This window comes from Lissotriton helveticus, chromosome 2_2 (assembly GCF_964261635.1).
Source record: "Lissotriton helveticus chromosome 2_2, aLisHel1.1, whole genome shotgun sequence".
NCBI lineage: Eukaryota > Metazoa > Chordata > Amphibia > Caudata > Salamandridae > Lissotriton > Lissotriton helveticus.
This window is the reverse complement of record NC_136060.1, coordinates 414,041,263-414,066,993: the sequence shown is the minus strand read 5'-3', so window position 1 is coordinate 414,066,993 and position 25,731 is coordinate 414,041,263. Positions and strand designations below refer to the sequence as shown.

The 25,731-nt window shown below is 51.8% G+C and overlaps 1 protein-coding gene across 1 annotated transcript in view; it reads left to right on the top strand.

The window, feature by feature from the left end:
- The first annotated feature begins 4,949 nt into the window (after positions 1-4,949).
- The window catches only part of FGFRL1 (fibroblast growth factor receptor like 1), a 321,781-nt gene continuing 300,999 nt past the window's right edge, over positions 4,950-25,731 (top strand). The window contains exons 1-2 of the mRNA XM_078678653.1: positions 4,950-5,103; positions 15,909-16,027. Coding sequence (XP_078534779.1) covers positions 15,967-16,027 — 61 coding nt within the window. The 5' untranslated portion in view covers positions 4,950-5,103; positions 15,909-15,966. The remainder of the gene's footprint in view (positions 5,104-15,908; positions 16,028-25,731) is intronic.

The following is a 25,731-nucleotide window of genomic DNA, read 5'->3' as shown; positions in this document are numbered from 1 at the left end:
CAGCAGCCCTAATATGTCTTCATGTGGCCTTTCACCAGGTTTTCTCTCTTTTTCCTGTGTTTCCAGGTCTTCCCATGTACCCCGGTAAGCTGCCCGATCGTTAACATATCTGAGTGGTTTCCAAAGCTCGGCTGGCAATATAAGGCTAAAAAATTGAGTGATGTCAATTAGGTTCAAGGTATAAGTGTTCAGTATCTGATGGACACTCTCATAGAATCCCGTAGGATTCTTTCTGATGTCAGATATATCGTTCCTTAACTGTAACATCTAAGCCTTTGTCCAAGGAGTATATACAAAGCTAAACATTAATCTGGAGCAGGCATTCGGGTCATCTGGGTTATTTTGGACTGTTCCAGTCCCCCGCGGAGGGATATAGATGGGGGCAGCCTCTTCGACTGGCATCTGAACGATACTCTCTTGTTGACTATCGAATGTAAAGTCATTTTTATCATTGCTAGTAATGCATCTCTGTCATTTTCCGTAGATTCCCTACCGTGCAAGCGTCTATGTTGTTTCCGGAAATCAAGCGGTACTTCCACCCTTTGGTCCTCCTGTTTGGCCATGAGGTGGTAAGCCATTCTTTCTAAAAAAATAGCTATTTTTTGTCGAATGTACCTGGCCCTCTGCTGCGGCCTGAATGTCCGAAGGGGAGGCACAGTCGGTAATTAGTTTGTAGGCTATACGATCTATTTTTTTCTTTTCCTCTTCCCTAAGTCTAGGGGAATGTGACCTTTTATACTCACCTGGGTCGGAATCATAATTGCCCTCTGAATCTCTAACCACCTTTCGGAGTCCCTTTCTGTCACATTTTAAGATTTTAGGAATAACTACAGGGGTAAGGGTTTCAGCCTCTGGGTCAGGTATCACCACCTGAGCCGGTGGGATTGGGGCATCAGGAATGGGGCAGTTCTGGGTGGGTGCTGGCTGCAGCTGTATCAATTGCCGTGTCTCATAATAGCGCGATACAAAAGGGGATGATGGACGGAGCGTTTGAGCAAATCAAACACTCACCCCCAGTCAACTGATCTGGGTTTCATCCATCACCATTCTTTAGCCCACTCAGCCACCCCATTTCAGACATGGCTATATGCAAATCAGTCTGACCCTGTGCCTCATGGGAACAGTCCAGCCCGAACTGCCAAGCCATGTCTTCCATGGACCGGAAACAAGCATCCTGGGGCCAGTTTCGGATTCATAATCCTCATCAGCCAGGCTATCTTGAATCCAGTGGCCAAGTGAGCAAGGGACTCACGTCTGAGCATACCCTCAGCCTAAGTCTGAACTGGGGTGGCTGAGTGAACTAAAGAATGGTGATGGATTAAACCCAGATCAGTTGACTGGGGGTGAGTGTTTGATTTGTTCAAACGTTCTGTCCATCAGCCCCTTTTGTATCGCTGTGTCTCATAATAAGCGGGAGGTCTCAAAAGCAACACAGCATCGTCTTTGTCAATTTTGGGGCAGTAAGAGGTACTGTCCTGTTGTGTTAAGTCGGTGTTCCCTATCATACCCTTCTATATTTCTCTCTATTTCTCGCCCTCTAAGGGCCTTCATTTCCTGTTGAGCAGTTTTTCTGAGAGACGTATTCTCTCTAGCTTGAGATCTTCTTTTTCTCTCATTAATTTCTTTTCGCCATAGACCAAAGGAATCGAACATACTCGTTGGCACCTTCCGTCTATGCAACTGCTCTTCCAAATATGTAAGTTTAGGTACCTCAAAAGAACCAAATTCGGGCCTTTGTAATTCAGCATTATTGTTTGTGTATTTCCACTACAATTTAGTATAAATTATACCGGAAATACCATATCTGATGTACATTTCTTTGTGAGGGGTCCCCTCTGGAGGGACTGGCTGGCTTTCTTCTAATACGTCCTGACTGTTTAAGCAACAACAGAGTTTACAAAACTTACTAGAAACAGGCATGTTTACTGTACTTAAATAATATTTCTTTCAGAAACTAGACAGTTCACAACTAGGAACACATTACCTGTCCTTCGGTCTTTGCAAAGATCGAATCAGAAACTATTAATTAAAACAGAAAAACAGAGTCATTCATGTGTAACTGCATGGATACGCAGGAAGATAATGTTGTTGATCACTTAGCTTATGACAGGAATGGCTATGTATTAGAAACATGATAACCCCTTTGCCGCGGCTGCGATTTCGCGGCAGGGTGGCACTTCCGCAAAATGGGCGGGGCCGCATTGGCCGTTGGACGTACGCAGCACTACAAAGGTAGTGCTCATGACTTCCAATGACCGATGGCATCACTTAACGGGTTAAGGAAGGCCAAATTATATACTGTACATATCAATGTAATTAACAGGACTTTCTGCGTATTTTGTAAATAGTGTAAAATATGAGAATTATGTTTTGTTATTGTTATTAATAAAATACAGCCGGGGTTTTACGACCCTTAACTCAAGCCATGGTGTGGTGTCTCCATTGATGCCTTGTGGGAAAATGGAGGAGGGTCTGTGGTTGGCCTGTGTGAACAAATGATGAAGTATAAAGAGACTGTTTGTTTTGGGGAGGGGGACTCGGAAGTACCTGGCCATACAACTGATAAGCTGACAGGTCCCTTGTAGGGAACCAGTCTGAGAAATGTTACAGATGCGGTCGTGCCCTTACAGTGTAGCCAGTGGCGTAGCCAGCCCTTTGGCCGCCCGTGGCGTTCCCTGCGTTTGCAACCATGCGGCAGTCGCATTGAAGAGTGAAGGGGAGTGCTGGCGAGATTCCTCTGATTGCTGCCCTGTGACGGCTGAGGAATGGCGGTGGCAATTGTCACCCCGAGACGCAGGTAAGATCGGGGAAGGCTGCTACCCCGAAAAATGGTGCCGCATGGGTGGACCATCTACTCCACCCTCCTTGACTTTGACCCTCCTCTCTCTGTAGTCCCCTCCAGTGCATAGGCTCTGTGGCACGTGCGTGAAGAGCTCTGTGCCTCCCACACTCACCTGGCGGGCCGTACTGGTGAGCTAAAAGCAGTCTTGGCAAAAAATGCTCAAGCCAGCCTGGCTCCATTACTCTCTTTGTGCTATCTCTCTCTTTCCATCCATTCTATTCTCTTTTCTTTCTCTCAGAACGCTCTCACCAACTCTCCCTCCTCTCTTGAACCATCCTGGAGCCTGCTGCAGTAAATCTCGTGAAGTGACAGAGGCACAAGGAGTGCCCTAGGATTTCAAAACCATCCTCCGAGGGCTCCAGCCCACTGGGGAAAAGCCCAGTGGAATAAAAGGCCTCTCCCTCGCCTGCAAACCTGCGTGTGTAACCGACCGCTGGGTGCACACCCCTGCTCAGTTTGAGCCGGTGGTTGCCAGTGGGGGCCACAGACACGTATTTTGGGGGGATCGGCTCGAAGGGAGACAGCAGGGACCAGCAAGAGAAAGATAAAGGGGCGGAGAGTATCTGGTAGTGGATTAAAGAGGCATGAGGTGGATTCAAAAGCACCCTCCCTCTAGTCGGTGTGCTGACACTTAACAGCCAGGGTCGGATTGGTAACACAGGCACTCTGGCAATGCCCGAGGGGCCGGTGTTCAGTTCCAGCTATGGGCTGCTTTTTTTGTGCAGTCTGGGGGCCGATTTGGAAGGGTTTCTGCATTGTTCGAATACTGCCAGCGGCCGAGTGGGTGCCAGAGTGGCCTTTCTGGAGGCAAATGGGCGTACATTACCTCCCTTTTATCAACGGGCAGAGGTGTCAATCCCTTTCTCTCGCTGGGCCGGCCCAATAATGTATGTTTACTGAGCAGGGGCAGGGGGCCTGAGCCGCAGTGACCTCACTTGTTTTCAGGGGTGTTTCACCAGTATACACTAATCTGTGCATTTTTTTTTTACCCACCCCTTTCCCCTTTTTTTTAATAAAATTTCGCCCAAGCAGTGTTTTGTGGAAAGACAATATGCAAATGTGGGCCACTTTACTTTTTTTTTTAGCTTGCCCGGCTGATTTTTAATCCCAATCCAACCCTGGAAGAGGTGTGGCACCACGGCTAGGGCTAGGGCGACTGACTCGAATCACTGTTCGATCCCGGCACCGGGGGCAGATTAGCCCAGCACCATGTGACTCTGGGCAATAGCTTGCTTAATCTTCCCGACGGCCCCCAGCGCCTAGAGACCCTTACGGGTGATTGTGCGCTTTACAAATGTGGATTATTATTATTATTATTATTATTATTACCAGCACTGGCAGTGGGCTTCGGAGCGGCACTTGAGTGAGTCACTCTGTGCCTGATATAGATTAGGGTGACAATGGGAAATCCTACTATTTCGCTCGGAAGTGCCAAGTCTGACTGAGAATCCACCAAAGGAATTTCATCCACCAGAGAGAAGTTCCAAAAGTGGCTTCAGTTCCGGAATTAGCACTTCGGCCAGGAATTTGAGAATGTTCCATTACCACCCAAATCTAAATCAGGCCCTGAGCCTTTGGTGGTGCGCGTGACGTTGCTACACCCAAGTTTACATGTTGCAGGGCTGGCTTGGGGTGCAGTGATAGTGAGGTGCAAATAGTGGATCATGGGGCGTCGGTGCCCAGTTGCACAAGGGTGCAGGCTCCAGCATCACTTACTGAGAGAGTCGGTCATAGCTGCAGGGGGCTGCAGCCAGGCTGGGCACGCGCCGGCCGCTGGCACTGCCCTGGGCACCCAGACAGCCGGGCACACGCTCCTCGAGGCCGTCTGTCCAGGCGCCCCCGGGCTAGCACGGGTTACAGCACTGGAGGATAGTAAGGGGCGGGACCGAGGGCTGCGATTGGTGGGAAGTTTGCGGCGGGGCGGGGGCTCGCCGCGCCGCTCTGGTCCCCAGCATCACACACACAAAGCCTGCGGGTAAAGTGCTGCCGCCGCCCGGGACTGAGTGCCGCAGCCCCTCGGTGCACTGCAGTCCACCCCCGCACCGGTGCAGCCGAGCCCCGCAGCCCGCGCTCAGGACCCCCCGCCCGCACACGCAGCCCCCTGTCCGGCCGGCCGTGGACCCGCTGTCCGCTCGGAGGCAGCGCCGCCCCGGGGAGGCCGAGCCGGGGTCCGTGCAGCCCCCGCAGGTAGCCGCCCTTGGATTTACCGCCCCCGCCATGGCCCAGTGAGGGATCCCGGGACCGAGCCTGCGCCGCACAAGGTGAGTCTGCCCGGAGCGGGGTGCGCCGCGATCCGCCGCCCCGAGCAGGACCGATGCTCGCCGCACTGTAGGCGGGGGTCTGCGCTGTCCGCCGGGCAGGGCATTACTGGGGACCGCAGCCCTCGGGCAGTGCTCGTGTGTGCAACCGGTGGACCTGATGGTGCCAGGCATGGCATTACTGGTGACTTCAGCCCTCGAAGCAGTGTTCGTTTGTGCAAGCAGCGCATCTGATGGTGCCTGTCAGTGCTTTATTGACGTCTGCCCACGGGGCAGTGCTCGCTTGTGAAAACAGTGGATCTGGTGCTGCAGGGCAGGGCATTACTGGTGACTGCAGCCCTCGGGCAGTGCTCGATTGTGCAAGCAGTGGATCTGCTGTTGCAGGGCAGTGTATTACTGGTGTTATCAGCCCTCGGAGCAGTGCTCGCTTGTGCAAGAAGTGGATCTGCGCTGCCGGGCAGTGCTTTAATGTTGACGTCTGCCCTTGGGGCAGTGCTCGCCTGTGCAAGCAGTGGATCTGGTGCTGCAGGGCAGTGCTCGCTTGTGCAAGCAGTGGATCTGATGGTGTCGGGCAGTGTATTATTGGTGACTGCCGCCCTCGGGGCAGTGCTCGTGTGTGCAACCGGTGGATCTGGTGATTTCAGCCCTCGCAGCAGTGCTCGCTTGTGCAAGCAGTGGATCTGGTGCTGCAGGGCAGTGCTCGTTGTGCAAGCAGTGGATCTGATGGTGTCGGGCAGTGTATTATTGGTGACTGCCGCCCTCGGGGCAGTGCTCGTGTGTGCAACCGGTGGATCTGGTGATTTCAGCCCTCGCAGCAGTGCTCGCTTGTGCAAGCAGTGGATCTGATGGTGCCCGGCAGGGCATTACTGGTGACTTCAGCCCGCGGGCAGTGCGCGTGTGTGCAACCGGTGGATCTGATGGTGCCCGGCAGGGCATTACTGGTGACTTCAGCCCTCGGGGCAGAGCTCGCTTGTGCAAGCAGTGGATCTGGCGCTCTGAGGCAGTATATTACCGGTGGCTTCTGGTCTCAGGCAGTGCTTGCTTGAGCAAGAAGTGGATGTGGTCCTACCGGGCAGTGCATTACTAGTGACTTCTGCTCCCGGGTATTGCTCGACTGTGCAAGCACTGGTTCTGGCGCTGTCGGGCAGGGCATTACTGGTGACTTCTGTCTGCTCTGGGGCAGTACTCGCTTGTGCAAAGTGGTTCTGGCGCTGTCGGGCAGGGCATTACTGGTGACTTCTGTCTGCTCTGGGGCAGTACTCGCTTGTGCAAAGTGGTTCTGGCGCTGTCGGGCAGGGCATTACTGGTGACTTCTGTCTGCTCTGGGGCAGTACTCGCTTGTGCAAAGTGGTTCTGGCGCTGTCGGGCAGGGCATTACTGGCGACTTCTGTCTGCTCTGGGGCAGTACTCGCTTGTTCAAAGTGGTTCTGGCGCTGTCGGGCAGGGCATTACTGGTGACTTGCGTTGCGAGTGATTTCTCCCAATGACTGCGCGTTAAGTGGCTTCCCCACGTGCAGTCAACTTTTAGTTGGTTCATTTCTCGGGCAGTAGCACATCTTAGGCGGCTTGTGCTCTCGGCTGTACTTCTGTGGTGGCTGCTTTTCTCCATTTGTGGTCACTTTTTCTCTACTAATAGCGCCCCTGAGCCTGTTTTGGAGTCAGACAGTGGGTCTTTTAGCTGCTTTTAGTTACGGCATCGGAGTAGCTTCTTTTATAGCCAATACGGTGGCTTTTGGTGTCTTCATAGTCCATGCACTGAACGTGCCTTTGTTTTATAGCTGCAGGTATGGATTTATATTGGCGTTTTAAAAACCTGCTGCAGTGTATCAATTGGTGGTTTGTAGCCACACCAGCGAGTCTGTCTATTTGTGTTTGTTGCTGTGGGTATATTGGTGTTTTAGAGGCACAATAGTGCACCTGGCATCAGTAACAGCAGTCCATCTCCTGATTTTTAGCTTCAGCAGAGGATTAATCATTATTTTGTATTAATAGTTCCAATTGTAGGTATGTTTTTGTGTTTGTAGGCATATATGTGGGGTTGCTGTTGGTATATGGGTGTTTTTTAGTTACAGCACTGGTTCATGTAGTGGTATTTTATGTCCATGCGCTATTGGCATGCATTGTGTGTCCCCCCCCTCATGGTGTTCATATGTGGAACACGTGATAATACGTGTTCCACTGTGCTTGGTCTGTCCTTACCTGCAATAGCTGATGAGCGTTGTTTACTTCTGCAGTGGCAGTCGATGTACAGCTACTGTAGCGGTGAGTGTGTTTATTGGTCTTGTTACAGCATCCAGTGGATTTATTGCTGTAATTCTCCTATTGTATTACAGTTGCTTGATTGGGCCTACTTGTGTTTTTATAACCTCAGTGCTACTGTTGTTCAGGCTGCTGCTGTTTTGTATGTACCTGGAGCCAGCGTTTCAGGTAATGTTTTGTAATGGGAATATATTTCACTCCCCAATTTTGGGGATGGGAGTTAAAAGATTTTTCTGGCAGTAACACACGTAGGCTGATTCACTGATTGGAGTATTTTTTTTACAATACTTTCTCATGGTAATAATTATTTGCAGCCCGTGATTTTTGCAGGTTGTAATTCACGTGAGTGAAAAGTTTCCTCTCAGTACTACTATTCATCTTTGTTAGCAACAATAGCAGTATTGGTGGAAGCTGGGTTGAGTTTGCTATCCGTTACTCCCTTTTTACTGGTTGGGTTATTGTTTCCGGTTCTAGGGGGTAGACTGCATATGGTGCTTGCTGTAGAGCTTCTGGTGTGTATTTTTCTTTAGATGATCTATTTGTATTTTACTAACTGCGAGTCTCTGGTGTTTTATAACTATGGCTTTGGACCTGTTGATATGTTGTGGAGCTGTAGCGTAGATCTGCGGTGCTTTTTCCCGATTCAGCAGTGGGTTTATTAATGTGCTTTTATCTTATAGCTGCAACAGTGAATAGATCGTTTTTGTGGCTGCAGCAGCTAGGTTTATTTTTAATTACTGAATTAGTGATGATACATGGTATTTTATATTTGCAGCTAGATGCATTGGTATTTTTAACGTTGTGGTGCTATTTATTCTTTAGCTGTCACTGTGTCTGTTGTTATTTCATGGCTGCAGTAGTGTGTTTGCGTGTTTTAGATGTATTGGTATTTTTAAAGTTGTAGTGTTATTTGTTCTATAGCTGTTGTTATTTCATGGCTGCAGCAGTGTTTTTGTGTGTGCTTGTATTGCTATGGCAGTGGCATGCTAGATTTGTTGTATCCAGTTGAGAGGATCGATTCTTTCGTTTTACAGTCGGGTTACAGGTTCTTTTCGAATTTCTACAGCCATCACTTTGGATGAATGAATGAATGCTCGTGGTTATTGCAGAGGGTGAATTAGCGCTCTAGGGTCGTGGCAGCGAGTGAATGTGTGCTTCTACCGTCGTGGTTGTGTGTTCTGCCGTAGTGGTTATGTGTTTGGAGAGGGTGGATGTGTGCTCCTACCCTCGTAGCTGTCTGTTTGTAGAGGGTGAATGTGTGCTCTTACCGTGGTGGTTGTGTGTTTGTAGAGGGTAAATGTGTGCTCTTACCGTCGTGGTTGTGTGTTTGTTGAGGGTGAATGTATGCTCTTATTGTCGTGGCTATGTGTTTGTAGAGGATGAATGTGTGCTCTTACCGTGGTGGTTGTGTGTTTGTAGAGGGTAAATGTGTGCTCTTACCGTCGTGGTTGTGTGTTTGTAGAGGGTGAATGCTTGCTCCTACCGTTGTGGCTGTGTGCTTGTAGAGGGTGAATGTGTGCTCTTACGGTCGTGGTTGTGTGTTTGTAGAGGGTGAATGTGTGCTCTTACCGTCTTGGTTATGTTTGTAGAGGGTGAATGTGCTCTTTTAGTCATGGTTGTGTGTTTATTGAGGGTGAATGTGTGCTTTTAGTCATGGTTGTGTGTTTATTGAGGGTGAATGTGTGCTCTTACCGTTGTGGCTGTGTGTTTGTAGAGGGTGAATGTGTGCTCTTACCGTCGTGGTTGTGTGTTTGTAGAGGGTGAATATGTGCTCTTACGGTCGCGGTTGTGTGTTTGAAGAGGGTGAATGTGTGCTCTTACCGTCGTGGTTGTGTTTGTAGAGGGTGAATGTGTACTTCTACCGGCGTGGCTATGTGTTTGTGGAGGGTGAATGTGTGCTCGTACCGTCGTGGTTGTGTGTTTGTAGAGGGTGAATGTGCTCTTGCAGTCATGGTTGTGTGTTTATTGAGGGTGAATGTGTGCTTTTAATCATGGTTGTGTGTTTATTGAGGGTGAATGTGTGCTCTTACCGTTGTGGCTGTGTGTTTGTAGAGGGTGAATGTGTGCTCTTACCGTCGTGGTTGTGTGTTTGTAGAGGGTGAATGTGTGCTCTTACGGTCATGGTTGTGTGTTTGTAGAGGGTGAATGTGTGCTCTTACCGTCGTGGTTGTGTTTGTAGAGGGTGAATGTGTACTTCTACCGGCGTGGCTATGTGTTTGTGGAGGGTGAATGTGTGCTCGTACCGTCGTGGTTGTGTGTTTGTAGAGGGTGAATGTGTGCTCCTACCCTCGTAGCTGTGTGTTTGTAGAGGGTAAATGTGTGCTCTTACCGTCGTGGCTGTGTGTTTGTAGAGGGTGAATGTGTGCCCCTACCCTCGTAGCTGTGTGTTTGTAGAGGGTGAATGTGTACTTCTACCGGCGTGGCTATGTGTTTGTGGAGGGTGAATGTGTGCTCGTACCGTCGTGGTTGTGTGTTTGTAGAGGGTGAATGTGTGCCCCTACCCTCGTAGCTGTGTGTTTGTAGAGGGTGAATGTGTACTTCTACCGGCGTGGCTATGTGTTTGTGGAGGGTGAATGTGTGCTCGTACCGTCGTGGTTGTGTGTTTGTAGAGGGTGAATGTGTGCTCCTACCCTCGTAGCTGTGTGTTTGTAGAGGGTAAATGTGTGCTCTTACCGTCGTGGTTGTGTGTTTGTAGAGGGTGAATGTGTGCTTTTACTGTCTTGGTTATGTGTTTGTAGAGGGTGAATGCGTGCTCTTACTGTTGTGGCTGTGTGTTTGTAGAGGGTGAATGTGTGCTCTTACTGTCTTGGTTATGTGTTTGTAGAGGGAGAATGCGTGTTCTTACCGTCGTGGTTGTGTGTTTGTAGAGGGTGAATGTGTGCTCTTACCGTCGTGGTTGTGTGTTTGTAGAGGGTGAATGCTTGCTCCTACCGTTGTGGCTGTGTGCTTGTAGAGGGTGAATGTGTGCTCTTACTGTCGTGGTTGTGTGTTTGTAGAGGGTGAATGTGTGCTCTTACCATCGGGGTTATGTGTTTGTAGAGAGTGAATGTGTGCTCTTACCAGCGTGGCTGTTTGTAGAGGGTGAGTGTGTGCTCTTACCGGTGTGGCTATGTGTTTGTAGAGGGTGAATGTGTGCTTCTACCGTTGTGGTTATGTGCTTGTAGAGAGTGAATGTCTGCTCTTACCATTGTGGTTGTGTGTTTGTATGGGGTGATTGTGTGCTCTTACCGGCGTGGTTATGTGTTTGTAGAGGGTGAATGTGTGCTTTTACCGTCGTGGCTATGTGTTTGTACAGGGTGAATGTGTGCTCTTACCGTCGTAGTTGTGTGTTTGTAGAGGGTGAATGCGTGCTCTTACTGTCTTGGTTATGTGTTTGTAGAGGGTGAATGCGTGCTCTTACTGTTGTGGCTATGTGTTTGTGGAGGGTGAATGTGTGCTCGTACCGTCGTGGTTGTGTGTTTGTAGAGGGTGAATGTGTGCTCCTACCCTCGTAGCTGTGTGTTTGTAGAGGGTAAATGTGTGCTCTTACCGTCGTGGTTGTGTGTTTGTAGAGGGTGAATGCGTGCTCTTACTGTCTTGGTTATGTGTTTGTAGAGGGTGAATGCGTGCTCTTACTGTTGTGGCTGTGTGTTTGTAGAGGGTGAATGTGTGCTCTTACTGTCTTGGTTATGTGTTTGTAGAGGGAGAATGCGTGTTCTTACCGTCGTGGTTGTGTGTTTGTAGAGGGTGAATGTGTACTTCTACTGTCGCGTTGTGTGTTTGTAGAGGGTGAATGTGTGCTCTTACCGTCGTGGTTGTGTGTTTGTAGAGGGTGAATGCTTGCTCTTACCGTTGTGGCTGTGTGCTTGTAGAGGGTGAATGTGTGCTCTTACTGTCGTGGTTGTGTGTTTGTAGAGGGTGAATGTGTGCTCTTACCATCGGGGTTATGTGTTTGTAGAGAGTGAATGTGTGCTCTTACCAGCGTGGCTGTTTGTAGAGGGTGAGTGTGTGCTCTTACCGGTGTGGCTATGTGTTTGTAGAGGGTGAATGTGTGCTTCTACCGTTGTGGTTATGTGCTTGTAGAGAGTGAATGTCTGCTCTTACCATTGTGGTTGTGTGTTTGTATGGGGTGATTGTGTGCTCTTACCGGCGTGGTTATGTGTTTGTAGAGGGTGAATGTGTGCTCTTACCGTCGTGGTTGTGTGTTTATTTAGGGTGAATGTATGCTCTTACAGGCATGGCTATGAGTTTGTAGAGAGTGAATGTGTACTTCTACCGTTGACGTTATGTGTTTGTAGAGGGTGAATGTGTGCTTCTACTGTCGTGGTTGTGTGTTTGTAGAGGGTGAATGTGTGCTCTTACCGTTGTGGCTGTGTGTTTGTTCAGAGTGAATGTATGCTCTTACGGGCGTGGTTGCGTTTGTAGACGATGAATGTGTGCTCTTACTGTCGTGGTTGTCTGCTTATATAGGGTGAATGTATGCTCTTACCGGCGTGGCTATGTGTTTGTAGAGGGTGAATGTGTACTTCTACCATCGTCGTTATGTGTTTGTAGAGGGTGAATGTGTGCTTCTACTGTTGTGGCTGTGTGTTTTTAGAGTATGAATGTGTGCTCTTACCGTCGAGGTTGTGTGTTTGTAGAGGATGAATGTGTGCTCTTACCGTTGTGGTTGTGTGTTTGTATAGGGTGAATGTGTGCTCTTACCGGCGCGGTTATGTGTTTGTAGAGGGTGAATGTCTACTTCTACCATCTTTGTTATGTGTTTGTAGAGGGTGAGTGTGTTCTTACCGTCGTGGTTGTGTGTTTGTATAGGGTGAATGTGTGCTCTTACCGGCGCGGTTATGTGTTTGTAGAGGGTGAATGTGTGCTTCTACTGTTGTGGCTGTGTGTTTTTAGAGTATGAATGTATGCTCTTACCGTCGAGGTTGTGTGTTTGTAGAGGATGAATGTGTGCTCTTACCGTTGTGGTTGTGTGTTTGTATAGGGTGAATGTGTGCTCTTACCGGCGTGGTTATGTGTTTGTAGAGGGTGAATGTGTGCTTCTACCGTCATGGTTGTATGTTTGTAGAGAGTGAATGTGTGCTCTTACCGGCATGGTTATGTGTTTGTAGAGGGTGAATGTGTGCTCTTACTGGCGTGGATGTGTGTTTATATAGGGTGAATGTGTGCTCTTACCGGCGTGGCTATGTGTTTGTAGAGGGTGAATGTGTACTTCTACCATCTTTGTTATGTGTTTGTAGAGGGTGAGTGTGTTCTTACCGTCGTGGTTGTGTGTTTGTATAGGGTGAATGTGTGCTCTTACCGGCGCGGTTATGTGTTTGTAGAGGGTGAATGTCTACTTCTACCATCTTTGTTATGTGTTTGTAGAGGGTGAGTGTGTTCTTACCGTCGTGGTTGTGTGTTTGTATAGGGTGAATGTGTGCTCTTACCGGCGCGGTTATGTGTTTGTAGAGGGTGAATGTGTGCTCTTACCGTTGTGGATGTGTGTTTATATAGGGTGAATGTGTGCTCTTACCGTCGTGGGTGTGTGTTTATATAGGGTGAATGTGTGGTCTTATCGGTGTGGCTATGTATTTGTAGAGGGTGAATGTGTACTTCTACCGTCGTCGTTATGTGTTTGTAGAGGGTGAATGTGTACTTCTACCGTCGTCGTTATGTGTTTGTAGAGGGTGAATGTGTACTTCTACTGTCGTGGTTGTGTGTTTGTAGAGGGTGAATGTGTGCTCTTACCGTCGTGGCTGTGTGTTTGTAGAGTGTGAATGTGTGCTTCTATCGTGCGGTGCTGTTTGTAGAGGATGAATGTGTGCTCTTACCGTCGTGGTTGTGTGTTTGTTGAGGGTGAATGTATGCTCTTATTGTCATGGCTATGTGTTTGTAGAGGGTGAATGTGTGCTCTTACCGGCGTGGTTATGTGTTTGTAGAGGGTGAATGTGTGCTCTTACCGTCGTGGATGTGTGTTTATATAGGGTGAATGTGTGCTCTTACCGGCGTGGTTGTGTGTTTGTAGAGGGTGAATGTGTGCTCTTACCGTCTTGGATGTGTGTTTATATAGGGTGAATGTGTGCTCTTACCGGCGTGGCTGTGTGTTTGTAGAGGGTGAATGTTTGCTTCTACTGTCGTGGTAGTGGGTGAATGCATGCGTTTAACGTCTAAGCAGTTTAATGTGTGCTCTTATTGTTATGGTTTTGTTAATGCGTTTGTGAATAATGTGCCCTTAGGGTCATGGCAGTGAGTAACTGTGTGCCGTTAGGGTCATTTTATCTGCTTTCTTTGTCACATTGGCTCTTGTTTTGTTCAAATGTTTTTCAATACTCTACCTCCTGACATTCTTGTAAAGCGCTCTGATACCCCTGGGTCCAGCCAGCGCTATAGAAAACCTTTAAAATAAATAAATAAGGTCGTAGTGTGCTAATACGTTTGTGAATGTGTGCCTGGCAGTGGTGTATGTGTGTCTTTGAGGAGTGTGTATCTTTGCATTCATTGCCGTGTGTTAGCTACACTCGTCCAGGACAGCAGGTCTGTGTGTTCCTCAGCCGCGATGTGTCTGTGTGTGCGTGTTATTCCGGGTTGTTTATCAGCTGCTGTTTCCTTCCAGCACACTATTCCCTTGGATAGATCCCACCCCCTTGAGGTTTAGGGGTCTCACGGAGTTTGCGTGGTTATACCCCACCGCCGTGTATTCTGGGAGCAGAGTCTGCACACACATTAGCCATGAATAAGTAGCCGTGTGACCCCCATGGGCGCCTGTACATCCTGTAATACCACGACAACTCCTCACCAAGTGACCTCCGGTAGTGCGTGGAGGGCAGCGGCCGCCCGCGGGTCTCCTGTCGGTGACCCGAGATCTGGTGCTAGGACAGCCTTGGACAGGTGAACCCCGGAGGGGCTGCCCCTGGGGTATCTGAGCCCCGGCTGGACTCTGCTGACTCCCGCGGCTGTGCTCCTGTATGTACTCACACCTTCTGTAATCTGTATGCGGCCTGTGCCCTCCTTGCTCCCGCGCGCTGCCCCTCTGTAACAATGTGTACCCCAGATCCGGCGACCTTCAGAGCCGCCCTGGTGTATGCCCACACCCCCTGCCCGCCCCCTGGGATACACTCACCACTGTATCCGCACCCCACCCTGCACAAACCCGGTCACTGTGTGTACGCAGAGTCCCGCCCGCCTCGGTGGCGGTCCCACTGACACCCCGGGTGATCCTCGACCCACACACATCTATGCCCTCTGTCCCCGGGCCTGGGTATGCTGCTGCCCGTCTCCGCCGCAGTGCCAACCCACCCAGGCTCGGTCCCTCCTGGGGACCCGCGGACACGTCCCCGGTGCATGAATGGACGGCGTTTGTAGCGAAGCCGGGCCCCCACGTGTGAGACCGGCTCGTGCTGGGCGCCGCTGCCGCGTGTCAGCTCGGTGCTTCCCACCGGGTGTCCGCGCAGAGTGCCCACCGGGTGTCCGCGCAGAGTGCCCACCGGGTGTCCGCGCAGAGTGCCCACCGGGTTTCCGCCCAGGACTTGGCGCACGTGTTGGCGGCAGACTGTGTCCCACTTCCACGTGTTGCCGGCCAGAGGCAGCGCCGAGCGGTGACCCGGCCATGTGCGGGGCTCCCACCGGGTGACACGGCAGGGTTTCCACCGGGTGACAGGGCAGAGTTCCCAACGGGTGACAGGGCAGCGTTTGGCGCACGGATTGTGCGCAGTATCGACTGCACCCGTGCATTTGGCCGAATGTGTCCCGCGGCCCCGAGCTGCCAGCCAGACGCCTAGCTGTCACCCGGCCGTGCGCGGGGTTTACACCCGGTGTGTTCCTGCAGGCTCCGCGTAGCATCGGCCGTCCCCCTGTGCGCACACGGACGCCCCCCCCCCTCCTCACTTGTCAGGTCCCCCCCTTGTCAAGTCCCCCCCCACTTGTCGGGCGCGCCCTCTGTCATGAGCCCGTGTGTTGGAGGCGGCTCCGATGTTGTGTGTCCCGCGGGCACGGAGCGTTTACACCGGGAGTTTACAAGACCCAGGAATGCAGTCTCCGTGCTCCGGGGTGAGCGCGGGGCCGGCGCGTGGCACCGGGGGCAGCGCCCCCGCCGGGCCCGGGACCCCCCCTGAGGCCACGTGGGCGCGCCATAACAATGCACCATATAGAGTTCATTCCATTACTTTCAGCAGAGTGCGCTCAGTACACAGTGGCAGCGGTTTAAAATGCACCATCCTCTGCCGCCGGGCGCAGTTCACATGAGCAGAGAGTGCAGCGCCGTGTGAGACTCCGCGCAGGCGACGGGATTCTGGCTGTCATTTCACGTGTCCCAGTCCATACAGTAAAGCAGTACACGTTTCCGTATGTAGCTGTTCCCATAGCCCCCCCCCCCCCCCCCCCGCGTGCTGCGTGCGTGGCTGGCTTCATTCACTTATTTCATTCACTACACACTTGCGTCCTATAAAAGTGCCAGCGAGCTGCACGGTCCCACAGTTTGAGTGTCACCCGGTAGTGTCCGCACACGTACAGACGGGGTCCCGGGGCTTCGCTGTTGAATTCGCCTTCCTGCTCTGCCCACGTGCCTGAACTCCGTGTTTTCGTTTTTCCAGGTCTGCTGAGAGGAGGGGCGGCTTCTCGACCCCCCCTCTGGAGGTTCACCTTTGGATCATGGACTTGCAGGTCGCCCTCCTCATCCTGGCGCTGGTCGCGCTCTCCGCCTCTGCCAGAGGTGAGTGTGGTTTATGAATCTCCCCTGTATCAAGATAGGATCCATTGTCACAAGTCTTTTTGTATATAATGTTGGAAACTATGCACTTTATACTTGATTTTAACCTAATACGATTGCAATGATTTTAAGTAATTGTGCAGTAAAAAACGATCTTATCTTATCCCCCTGTATCAATGTGCACCCCCCCCCGCCTTCTACCACTAACTAATACTGGGTCTCTCAGCTTTCACCAAAGATCGCACTCGCTCCTTCTACCACTTACTGCTGCAAGGTCTCCCTCCCTCTAACACTAACGGATACTGGGGCACCCCGCTTTCACCAATGTGCACCCCCCCCCCGCCTTCTACCTCTAGCTGACACTGGGTCTCTCTGCTTTCACCAATGTGCACCCCTCCCTCTCTACCACTAACTGCTGTCGGGTCTACCCACTTTCACCAATGTGCTCTCCTCCAGCCTTTTACTGCTAACTGCAGCGGGAGCGCCGTGCTGTTACTGCAGCGGGGGCGCCATGCTTTTACTGCTAACTGCAGCGGGAGCGCCATGCTGTTACTGCAGCGGGAGCGCCATGCTGTTACTGCAGCGGGAGCGCCATGCTGTTACTGCAGCGGGGGCGCCATGCTTTTACTGCTAACTGCAGCGGGAGCGCCGTGCTGTTACTGCTATCTGCAGCGGGAGCGCCATGCTATTACTGCTAACTGCAGCTGGATGGCCATGCTGTTACTGCTAACTGCAGCGGGAGCGCCGTGCTGTTACTGGTATCTGCAGCGGGAGCACTGTGCTGTTACTGCTAACTGCAGCGGGAGCGCCATGCTGTTACTGCTAACTGCAGCGGGAGCGCCATGCTGTTACTGCTAACTGCAGCGGGAGCACCGTGCTATTATTGCTAACTGCAGCGGGAGCGCCATGCTGTTACTGCTAACTGCAGCGGGAGCGCCATGCTATTACTGCTAACTGCAGCGGGAGCACTGTGCTGTTACTGCTAACTGCAGCGGGAGCGCCATGCTGTTACTGCTAACTGCAGCGGGAGCGCCGTGCTGTTACTGGTATCTGCAGCGGGAGCACTGTGCTGTTACTGCTAACTGCAGCGGGAGCGCCATGCTGTTACTGCTAACTGCAGCGGGAGCACCGTGCTATTATTGCTAACTGCAGCGGGAGCGCCATGCTGTTACTGCTAACTGCAGCGGGAGCGCCATGCTATTACTGCTAACTGCAGCGGGAGCGCCATGCTGTTACTGCTAACTGCAGCGGGAGCGCCGTGCTGTTACTGGTATCTGCAGCGGGAGCGCCATGCTATTACTGCTAACTGCAGCGGGAGTGCCATGCTGTTACTGCTAAGCGCAGCTGGAGCGCCGTGCTGTTACTGCTAACTGCAGCGGGAGCGCCATGCTATTACTGCTAACTGCAGCGGGAGCGCCATGCTGTTACTGCTAACTGCAGCGGGAGCGCCATGCTGTTACTGCTAACTGCAGCGGGAGCACCGTGCTATTATTGCTAACTGCAGCGGGAGCGCCATGCTATTACTGCTAACTGCAGCTGGATGGCCATGCTGTTACTGCTAACTGCAGCGGGAGCGCCGTGCTGTTACTGGTATCTGCAGCGGGAGCACTGTGCTGTTACTGCTAACTGCAGCGGGAGCGCCATGCTGTTACTGCTAACTGCAGCGGGAGCACCGTGCTATTATTGCTAACTGCAGCGGGAGCGCCATGCTGTTACTGCTAACTGCAGCGGGAGCGCCATGCTATTACTGCTAACTGCAGCGGGAGCGCCATGCTGTTACTGCTAACTGCAGCGGGAGCGCCGTGCTGTTACTGGTATCTGCAGCGGGAGCGCCATGCTATTACTGCTAACTGCAGCGGGAGTGCCATGCTGTTACTGCTAAGCGCAGCTGGAGCGCCGTGCTGTTACTGCTAACTGCAGCGGGAGCGCCATGCTATTACTGCTAACTGCAGCGGGAGCGCCATGCTGTTACTGCTAACTGCAGCGGGAGCGCCATGCTGTTACTGCTAACTGCAGCGGGAGCACCGTGCTATTATTGCTAACTGCAGCGGGAGCGCCATGCTATTACTGCTAACTGCAGCTGGATGGCCATGCTGTTACTGCTAACTGCAGCGGGAGCGCCGTGCTGTTACTGGTATCTGCAGCGGGAGCACTGTGCTGTTACTGCTAACTGCAGCGGGAGCGCCATGCTGTTACTGCTAACTGCAGCGGGAGCACCGTGCTATTATTGCTAACTGCAGCGGGAGCGCCATGCTGTTACTGCTAACTGCAGCGGGAGCGCCATGCTATTACTGCTAACTGCAGCGGGAGCGCCATGCTGTTACTGCTAACTGCAGCGGGAGCGCCGTGCTGTTACTGGTATCTGCAGCGGGAGCGCCATGCTATTACTGCTAACTGCAGCGGGAGTGCCATGCTGTTACTGCTAAGCGCAGCTGGAGCGCCGTGCTGTTACTGCTAACTGCAGCGGGAGCGCCATGCTATTACTGCTAACTGCAGCGGGAGCGCCATGCTGTTACTGCTAACTGCAGCGGGAGCGCCATGCTGTTACTGCTAACTGCAGCGGGAGCACCGTGCTATTATTGCTAACTGCAGCGGGAGCGCCATGCTATTACTGCTAACTGCAGCTGGATGGCCATGCTGTTACTGCTAACTGCAGCGGGAGCGCCGTGCTGTTACTGGTATCTGCAGCGGGAGCACTGTGCTGTTACTGCTAACTGCAGCGGGAGCGCCATGCTGTTACTGCTAACTGCAGCGGGAGCACCGTGCTATTATTGCTAACTGCAGCGGGAGCGCCATGCTGTTACTGCTAACTGCAGCGGGAGCGCCATGCTATTACTGCTAACTGCAGCGGGAGCGCCATGCTGTTACTGCTAACTGCAGCGGGAGCGCCGTGCTGTTACTGGTATCTGCAGCGGGAGCGCCATGCTATTACTGCTAACTGCAGCGGGAGTGCCATGCTGTTACTGCTAAGCGCAGCTGGAGCGCCGTGCTGTTACTGATAAGCGCAGCGGGAGCACTGTGCTGTTACTGCTAACTGCAGCGGTAGCACCATGCTTTTACTAACCATGTGCACCTGGAGCGCCAATATTGTACTGCTGAGTGCAGCTGGAGCGACTGGATTGTACCGCTAAGTGCAGCTGGAGCGCCAGGATTGTACCGCTGAGTGCAGCTGGAGCGACTGGATTGTACCGCTAAGTGCAGCTGGAGCGCCAGGATTGTACCGCGGAGTGCAGCTGGAGCGCCAGGATTGTACCGCTGAGTGCAGCTGGAGCGCCAGGATTGTACCGTTGAGTGCAGCTGGAGCGCCAGGATTGTACCGCTGAGTGCAGCTGGAGCGACTGGATTGTACCGCTAAGTGCAGCTGGAGCGCCAGGATTGTACCGCGAAGTGCAGTTGGAGCGCCAGGATTGTACCGCTGAGTGCAGCTGGAGCGCCAGGATTGTACCGCTGAGTGCAGCTGGAGCGCCAGGATTGTACCGCTGAGTGCAGCTGGAGCGCCAGGATTGTACCGCTGAGTGCAGCTGGAGCGCCAGGATTGTACCGCTGAGTGCAGCTGGAGCGCCAGGATTGTACCGCTGAGTGCAGCTGGAGCGCCAGGATTGTACCGCTGAGTGCAGCTGGAGTGCCAGGATTGTACCGCTGAGTGCAGCTGGAGTGCCAGGATTGTACCGCTGAGTGCAGCTGGAGTGCCAGGATTGTACCGCTGAGTGCAGCTGGAGCGCCAGGATTGTACCGCTGAGTGCAGCTGGAGCGCCAGGATTGTACCGCTGAGTGCAGCTGGAGTGCCAGGATTGTACCGCTGAGTGCAGCTGGAGTGCCAGGATTGCACTGCTGAGTGCAGCTGGAGTGCCAGGATTGCACTGCTGAGTGCAGCTGGAGTGCCAGGATTGCACTGCTGAGTGCAGCTGGAGTGCCAGGATTGCACCGCTGAGTGCAGCTGGAGTGCCAGGATTGCACCGCTGAATGCAGCTGGAGTGCCAAGATTGCACAGCTGAGTGCAGCTGGAGTGCCAAGACTGCACCGCTGAGTGCAGCTGGAGTGCCAGAATTGCACCGCTGATTGCAGATGGAGCGTCAGGATTGTAGCGCTGAGTACAGGCTGGAGCGCCATGATTGTAGCGCTGAGTGCAGGCTGGAGCGCCATGATTGTAGCGCTGAGTGCTGCTGGAGCGCCATGATTGTGCCGCTGAGTGCAGGCTGGAGCGCCATGATTGTACCGCTGAGTGCAGGCTGGAGCGCCATGATTGTACCGCTGAGTGCAGGCTGGAGCGCCATGATTGTACCGCTGAGTGCAGCTGGAGCGCCATGATTGTAGCACTGAGTGCAGCTGGAGCGCCATGATTGTACCGCTGAGTGCTGCTGGAGTGCCAGAATTGTAGTGCTGAGTGCAGCTGGAGCGCCAGGATTGTACCGCTGAGCGCAGCTGGAGCGCCAGGATTGTACCGCTGAGTGCAGCTGGAACTCCAGGATTGTGTCGCTGAGCGCAGTTGGAGCACCAGTAGCGCTGAGCGCAGCTGGAGCGCCAGGATTGTACCGCTGAGTGCAGCTGGAGTGCCAGGATTGTACCGCTGAGTGCAGCTGTAGCGCCAGGATTGTACCGCTGAGTGCAGCTGTAGCGCCAGGATTGTGCCGCTGAGCGCAGCTGGAGCGCCAGGATTGTACTGCTGAGTGCAGCTGGAGCACCAGGATTGTGCCGCTGAGTGCAGCTGGAGCACCAGGATTGTGCCGCTGAGTGCAGCTGGAGCGCCAGGATTGTGCCGCTGAGTGCAGCTGGAGCGCCAGGATTGTACCGCTGAGTGCAGCTGGAGCGCCAGGATTGTACTGCTGAGTGCAGTTGGAGCGCCAGGATTGTGCTGCTGAGTGCAGCTGGAGCGCCAGGATTGTACTGCTGTGTGTAGCTGGAGCGCCAGGATTGTGCTGCTGAGTGCAGCTGGAGCGCCAGGATTGTACTGCTGAGGGCAGCTGGAGCGCCAGGATTGTACCGCTGAGCGCAGCCGGAGCGCCAGGATTGTACTGCTGAGTGCAGCTGGAGCGCCAGGATTGTACCGCAGAGCGCAGCCGGAGCGCCAGGATTGTACTGCTGAGTGCAGCTGGAGCGCCAGGATTGTGCCGCTGAGTGAAGCTAGTACAAAAGGGGGTGGTGATGGACGGAGCATCTGAACCAATCAAACACTCACACCCAGTCAAAAGATCTGGGTTTGATCCATCACCATTCTTTAGCCCACTCTGCCACCCCAGTTCAGACATGGCTATATGCAAATCAGTCTGACCCTGTGCCTCATGGGAACAGTCCAGCCCGAACTGCCAAGCCATGCCTTCCCTGGACCGGAAACAAGCTTCCGAGGACCAGTTTCTGGCATTACAGCCGTCCTCAGCCTGGCTTGCCTGAATCCAGTGGCAAAGTGAGCAAGGGACTCACGTCTGAGCATACCCTGCCACACTTATGGCGGCCAAAGCGGTACAAAAGGGGGTGGTGATGGACGGAGCATCTGAACCAATCAAACACTCACACCCAGTCAAAAGATCTGGGTTTGATCCATCACCGTTCTTTAGCCCACTCTGCCACCCCAGTTCAGACACGGCTATATGCAAATCAGTCTGACCCTGTACCTCATGGGAACAGTCCAGCCCGAACTGCCAAGCCATGCCTTCCCTGGACCGGAAACAAGCTTCCGAGGACCGGTTTCTAGCATTACAGCCGTCCTCAGCCCGGCTTGCCTGAATCCAGTGGCAAAGTGAGCAAGGGACTCAAGTCTGAGCATACCCTGCCACACTTATGGCGGCCAAAGCGGTACAAAAGGGGGTGGTGGGATTGTGCAGCTGGAGCGCCAGGATTGTACCGCTGAGTGCAGCTAGAGCGCCATGACTGTGCTGCTGAGTGCAGGCTTGGTGACCCTGATTTCGCCATTAAATCGCAGTGGAGTATTTCTGCTTTTGCTCATAACTGCAGCCGGGTCTCCCTGCTTTCACCTCTACCTACAACCAGGACCCTGGCTTACACTCTTACAGCTGAGTGTTTCTGCTCTTACCTCTGATTGCAGCTCCGTTTTCCTCCTTTTCTCATTCACTCATTCAAGCGCTCCCTTCTTTTACCATTAGACCGTAGCTGATTACTTCCACTCTCTATCTTCTGCCCGATCCCTGCTTTTACCCCTTCTGCTGCTCATTCTCCTGCTGTCGCTGCTAACCAGCGCTCATTCATAGAGCCCGGACCCCCCAGTATGTCCCCGCCCCAACCTCTTGCAATCCCACAATCAAAACTTGCCAGTCCAAGCGTGTGGGTTAAACGACCATGTTTAATAGCCATCAAACATTCATAAACATGACAAAATGCATTTATAAAATTCACATTTATCAATTCAATAATCACACTTTTAATATTTACAAGTATTATCACTGATCATAACCACCGGTTATGCAATATCTACTTACTCCAGCACCAAGGGACCCTCTGACTCGCATCTTCTATCTGAGAACCACCCAAAGGCGCAACCCACCTGCGTCCTTGAGCGGTGAGCCCCCATCCCTCGGTCCGTGTCCGTCATTTCTGGGGCCCACACCAGGCTGCCAAGGAGGCTCGTGTGACCTGGCACTTATCGATTATTTCCAATGATCCTGGGGTCAAGTGCGGGCAAAAGAGTATGTGCCCCAGTGGACCCAGGGCCTAAATAGCCCGCACCCCCCCTTGGCTCCACCCCTTCTGCTCCCTGCTGTGCTCACGGCCGACCCGGAAGTACTTCCTCCGGCCAGTAGCCAATCTGGCTACTGGACCCGACTATGGGGGGTGTGGTGTGGGTCCAGGGGGCCGGGCCCTAAGGACGCGCTTTCCTAAATCTTTCGCTTTTCACAGGCTGTCTTTACCACTAACCTTCGCTGTCGTCCAGCTTGAACCACTAATCATAGTGTCTGTCTGTTTTGAAATAATATCAATAACAAAAAGGGGAGAGAGAGAGACAAATAAATGGATCCGATCTCCCTAAGTAAATGTAAAGCATGACACCAAGGGGCCTGTTGGTGTGTGAGGGGACCTAAAAACAAAGAAGGTGTTCCCCAATTGTTGAGGATACACCCCAAAAACAAGTGGATTCTGATTGTTTGTTTTAAAATAATGCCACCTTGTATTTGGATTGTACACGAAAATGTATTTTATCCCCGTTTTCCTTTGGCCTGCAGTAGTGTCAGATTGAACATGAAAACCTTGTGTTTTTTTACCCTATTTTGCGTTTGTCCCACACTGGCCACTGTATGTTTTTTAATGAAAACTTTAACCGAGGGTTCAGATAAAAGGCGCCTGCCTTCCTCCCCTCTCTGCTTTTGTCAGGTTTGAGCTATGCGTGAGTACTTTATTTTTTCTAACGAGGACTTTAATTGAAGGTGAACTTTTGGGAATGTTTTTTTTTTCTTACCGTCCATGTGTAAAAATCATCAATTAAGCTGCAGTGTTCAGAGTGGAGTAAAAGACAACAGTGGCATTCCTCTCCGGGTCACAGGAGCCTCGCCCTCGGTAATCCCACCGAGGCCCACATCCTTTCACCCGGTGGTGAAGACAAACAGCCGGCCCATTAGCAAGGCTGGAGCTGGGCCCTGGCTTAACGGGGCTAAAAGCAGATGCCCCGCCCCCGGAATCCAGCGGTGCCTGCAGAACGCCCCGCCCACAGAGCATTCCCATTGGGCAATGTGTGCTTTTGTGCGTGACGCAATGGGTACACAGGTTGCTGTGAGGCTTTTCTAAGAACACACGCTAAGTCCACAGTGATCCCTGGCAGGAAGTGACCAGTGATCCCTGGCCGGAAGTGACCAGTGATCTGGAGGTAAAGTCCGGAAGCCAGAGTAGGAGTCCCCACTCCAAGGCCTTGTGGTGGTAGCTGTGCTAGCCTTTCGGACTTTGACATTTTGAGGTGTTATAGCTGTAGAGCAGCGCTTCTTTGTGAGATGTGCCTCCTCCTTTTCATTAATTATCAAAAATTATTCTTCATGCTGGATGGTAATTTTCAAAAATAATTTCTTATTGATGTATTTTCTTATAAATCCAGAATGTAAAGCCAAATTCATGAAAAGATTCTGCACAGCTGACATGTGTTTCGCCCTACAGTGTCAGTCAGACCAGGGCTTTTTCAAGGCTTTCATAACTGTGATATCATCATGTCCTAGTCATATTTGTTAGTTCACGATATCACTTCCATTCAAATTTAGATGCGGTCTGTACGGGCGGCAGTAACTGGGTGCCCATGTTCGATTTATTGGAAAATACATCAATAAAGAATTATTTTTGAAAATTACCATCCAGCATGAAGAATGATTTTTGATCATTAATAAAAAAGGAGGGGGCACATCTCACATAGAAACAGTACATAAAAAGTGAGGTATAAAAGGTTCAATACCTCGGGAACAGCCTCTCTCAAAACTGATTTAGGACACTTTTGTCCAAGAAGAGACCCTCTGAACCTTTTTTTAAAACTGTCGAAATATCTGTACAGAAGCGCCTTGAAGCTTTGCAGCGTGGCGCCTTGTATATGTAGCAATGATGGCTTTTATCTTGACGTAGTAAACTAAAGCCTATAGTATTTACATAGCATGTTGCTTTAGAATTGGTACTACCTGTAGCTGTAGCAGTGTGTTATATTATGTTATTACTATTTTTAGAGCGTGTGCCTCACCTGGGAGGGTATCCAGGCGCTAGATAAAGAGAGACTGGGCTGGCCGAGTTTGAGTTTGATGTCCGGTAGAGTTGGCACTGCCGTCGCTTTAGCTTCACATGTCATTGTGTGTAGTACAGTGGCCATCTATACATTTAGCGCAGTAAAGTTTTGTTGCTTCAGCCCTGCAAGTGAGGCCTATTGTTCCCCAACTACACAACTTTGTGTCCGCTGCAACACGCTTCGGTACCTGGACAAAAGTGAGCTGAGGGGTGATGCCCTAGACAAAGTCACTTTTTTGATGCTCCATTTCCTGGCAGTGGAGGCCATGTTTGATGTGTCCGAAGGCCCTCTAGTGCCCATGTGCTGGTACTACCTTAGGCGGCTGCCTAGTAAGGCCTTGTGGTAGCACCGGCCCCTGTTCAAGTTCCAGGCACGGTATTCAATGGATCAGAATTCACTTTTACTCGAGTGTTCTTAATCCCCATATTAAAACCATCTATCACCAACAAGTAGGACAAAAAAGGTAGAAACCTGATATTGGGCCCGTGGTTTTTCTGCGCGCACACGTGGGGAGCTGTGGGAAGGGGCGGCTCCATGAAAAGGGGGCTGCTGGGAGGTGAATGGAGTGGAAAAGTTGTACAAGGCATTTACGACCTGAGCAGGCTCGGAGACCTCCAGTCTTGGCCCACAATGGAGAGTCAGTTTTCAGCACCAGGTTATAGGGAAGCATTGTACACATCCTGATGACCTCATGGGTGTATATGGTTCCAGCCAACCACAAATACTTGCCAGCGCTCCTCTGGCACTCTGCGGTGGGCTGCTGCTTATAAAAGATTTCTGTCTTCATTGTTCACTGTTCCGAGCAGGGATTTTTTTCTTTTTTGTACGTATCCGTCCGCTTTAGTGTGGATTTGCACATTTGGCTTTCTTCAGAAGTTTTACTGCACATGTGCAAACATCACTCAGGACATCCAATGCAACCGTGGACTGTTGCTGCTGCTTCATCGCTAGCCCAAGGCTTTCTTACTGCTCACTTGTGACTGCCTTAGAAAGCCTTCAGAAAGTATGG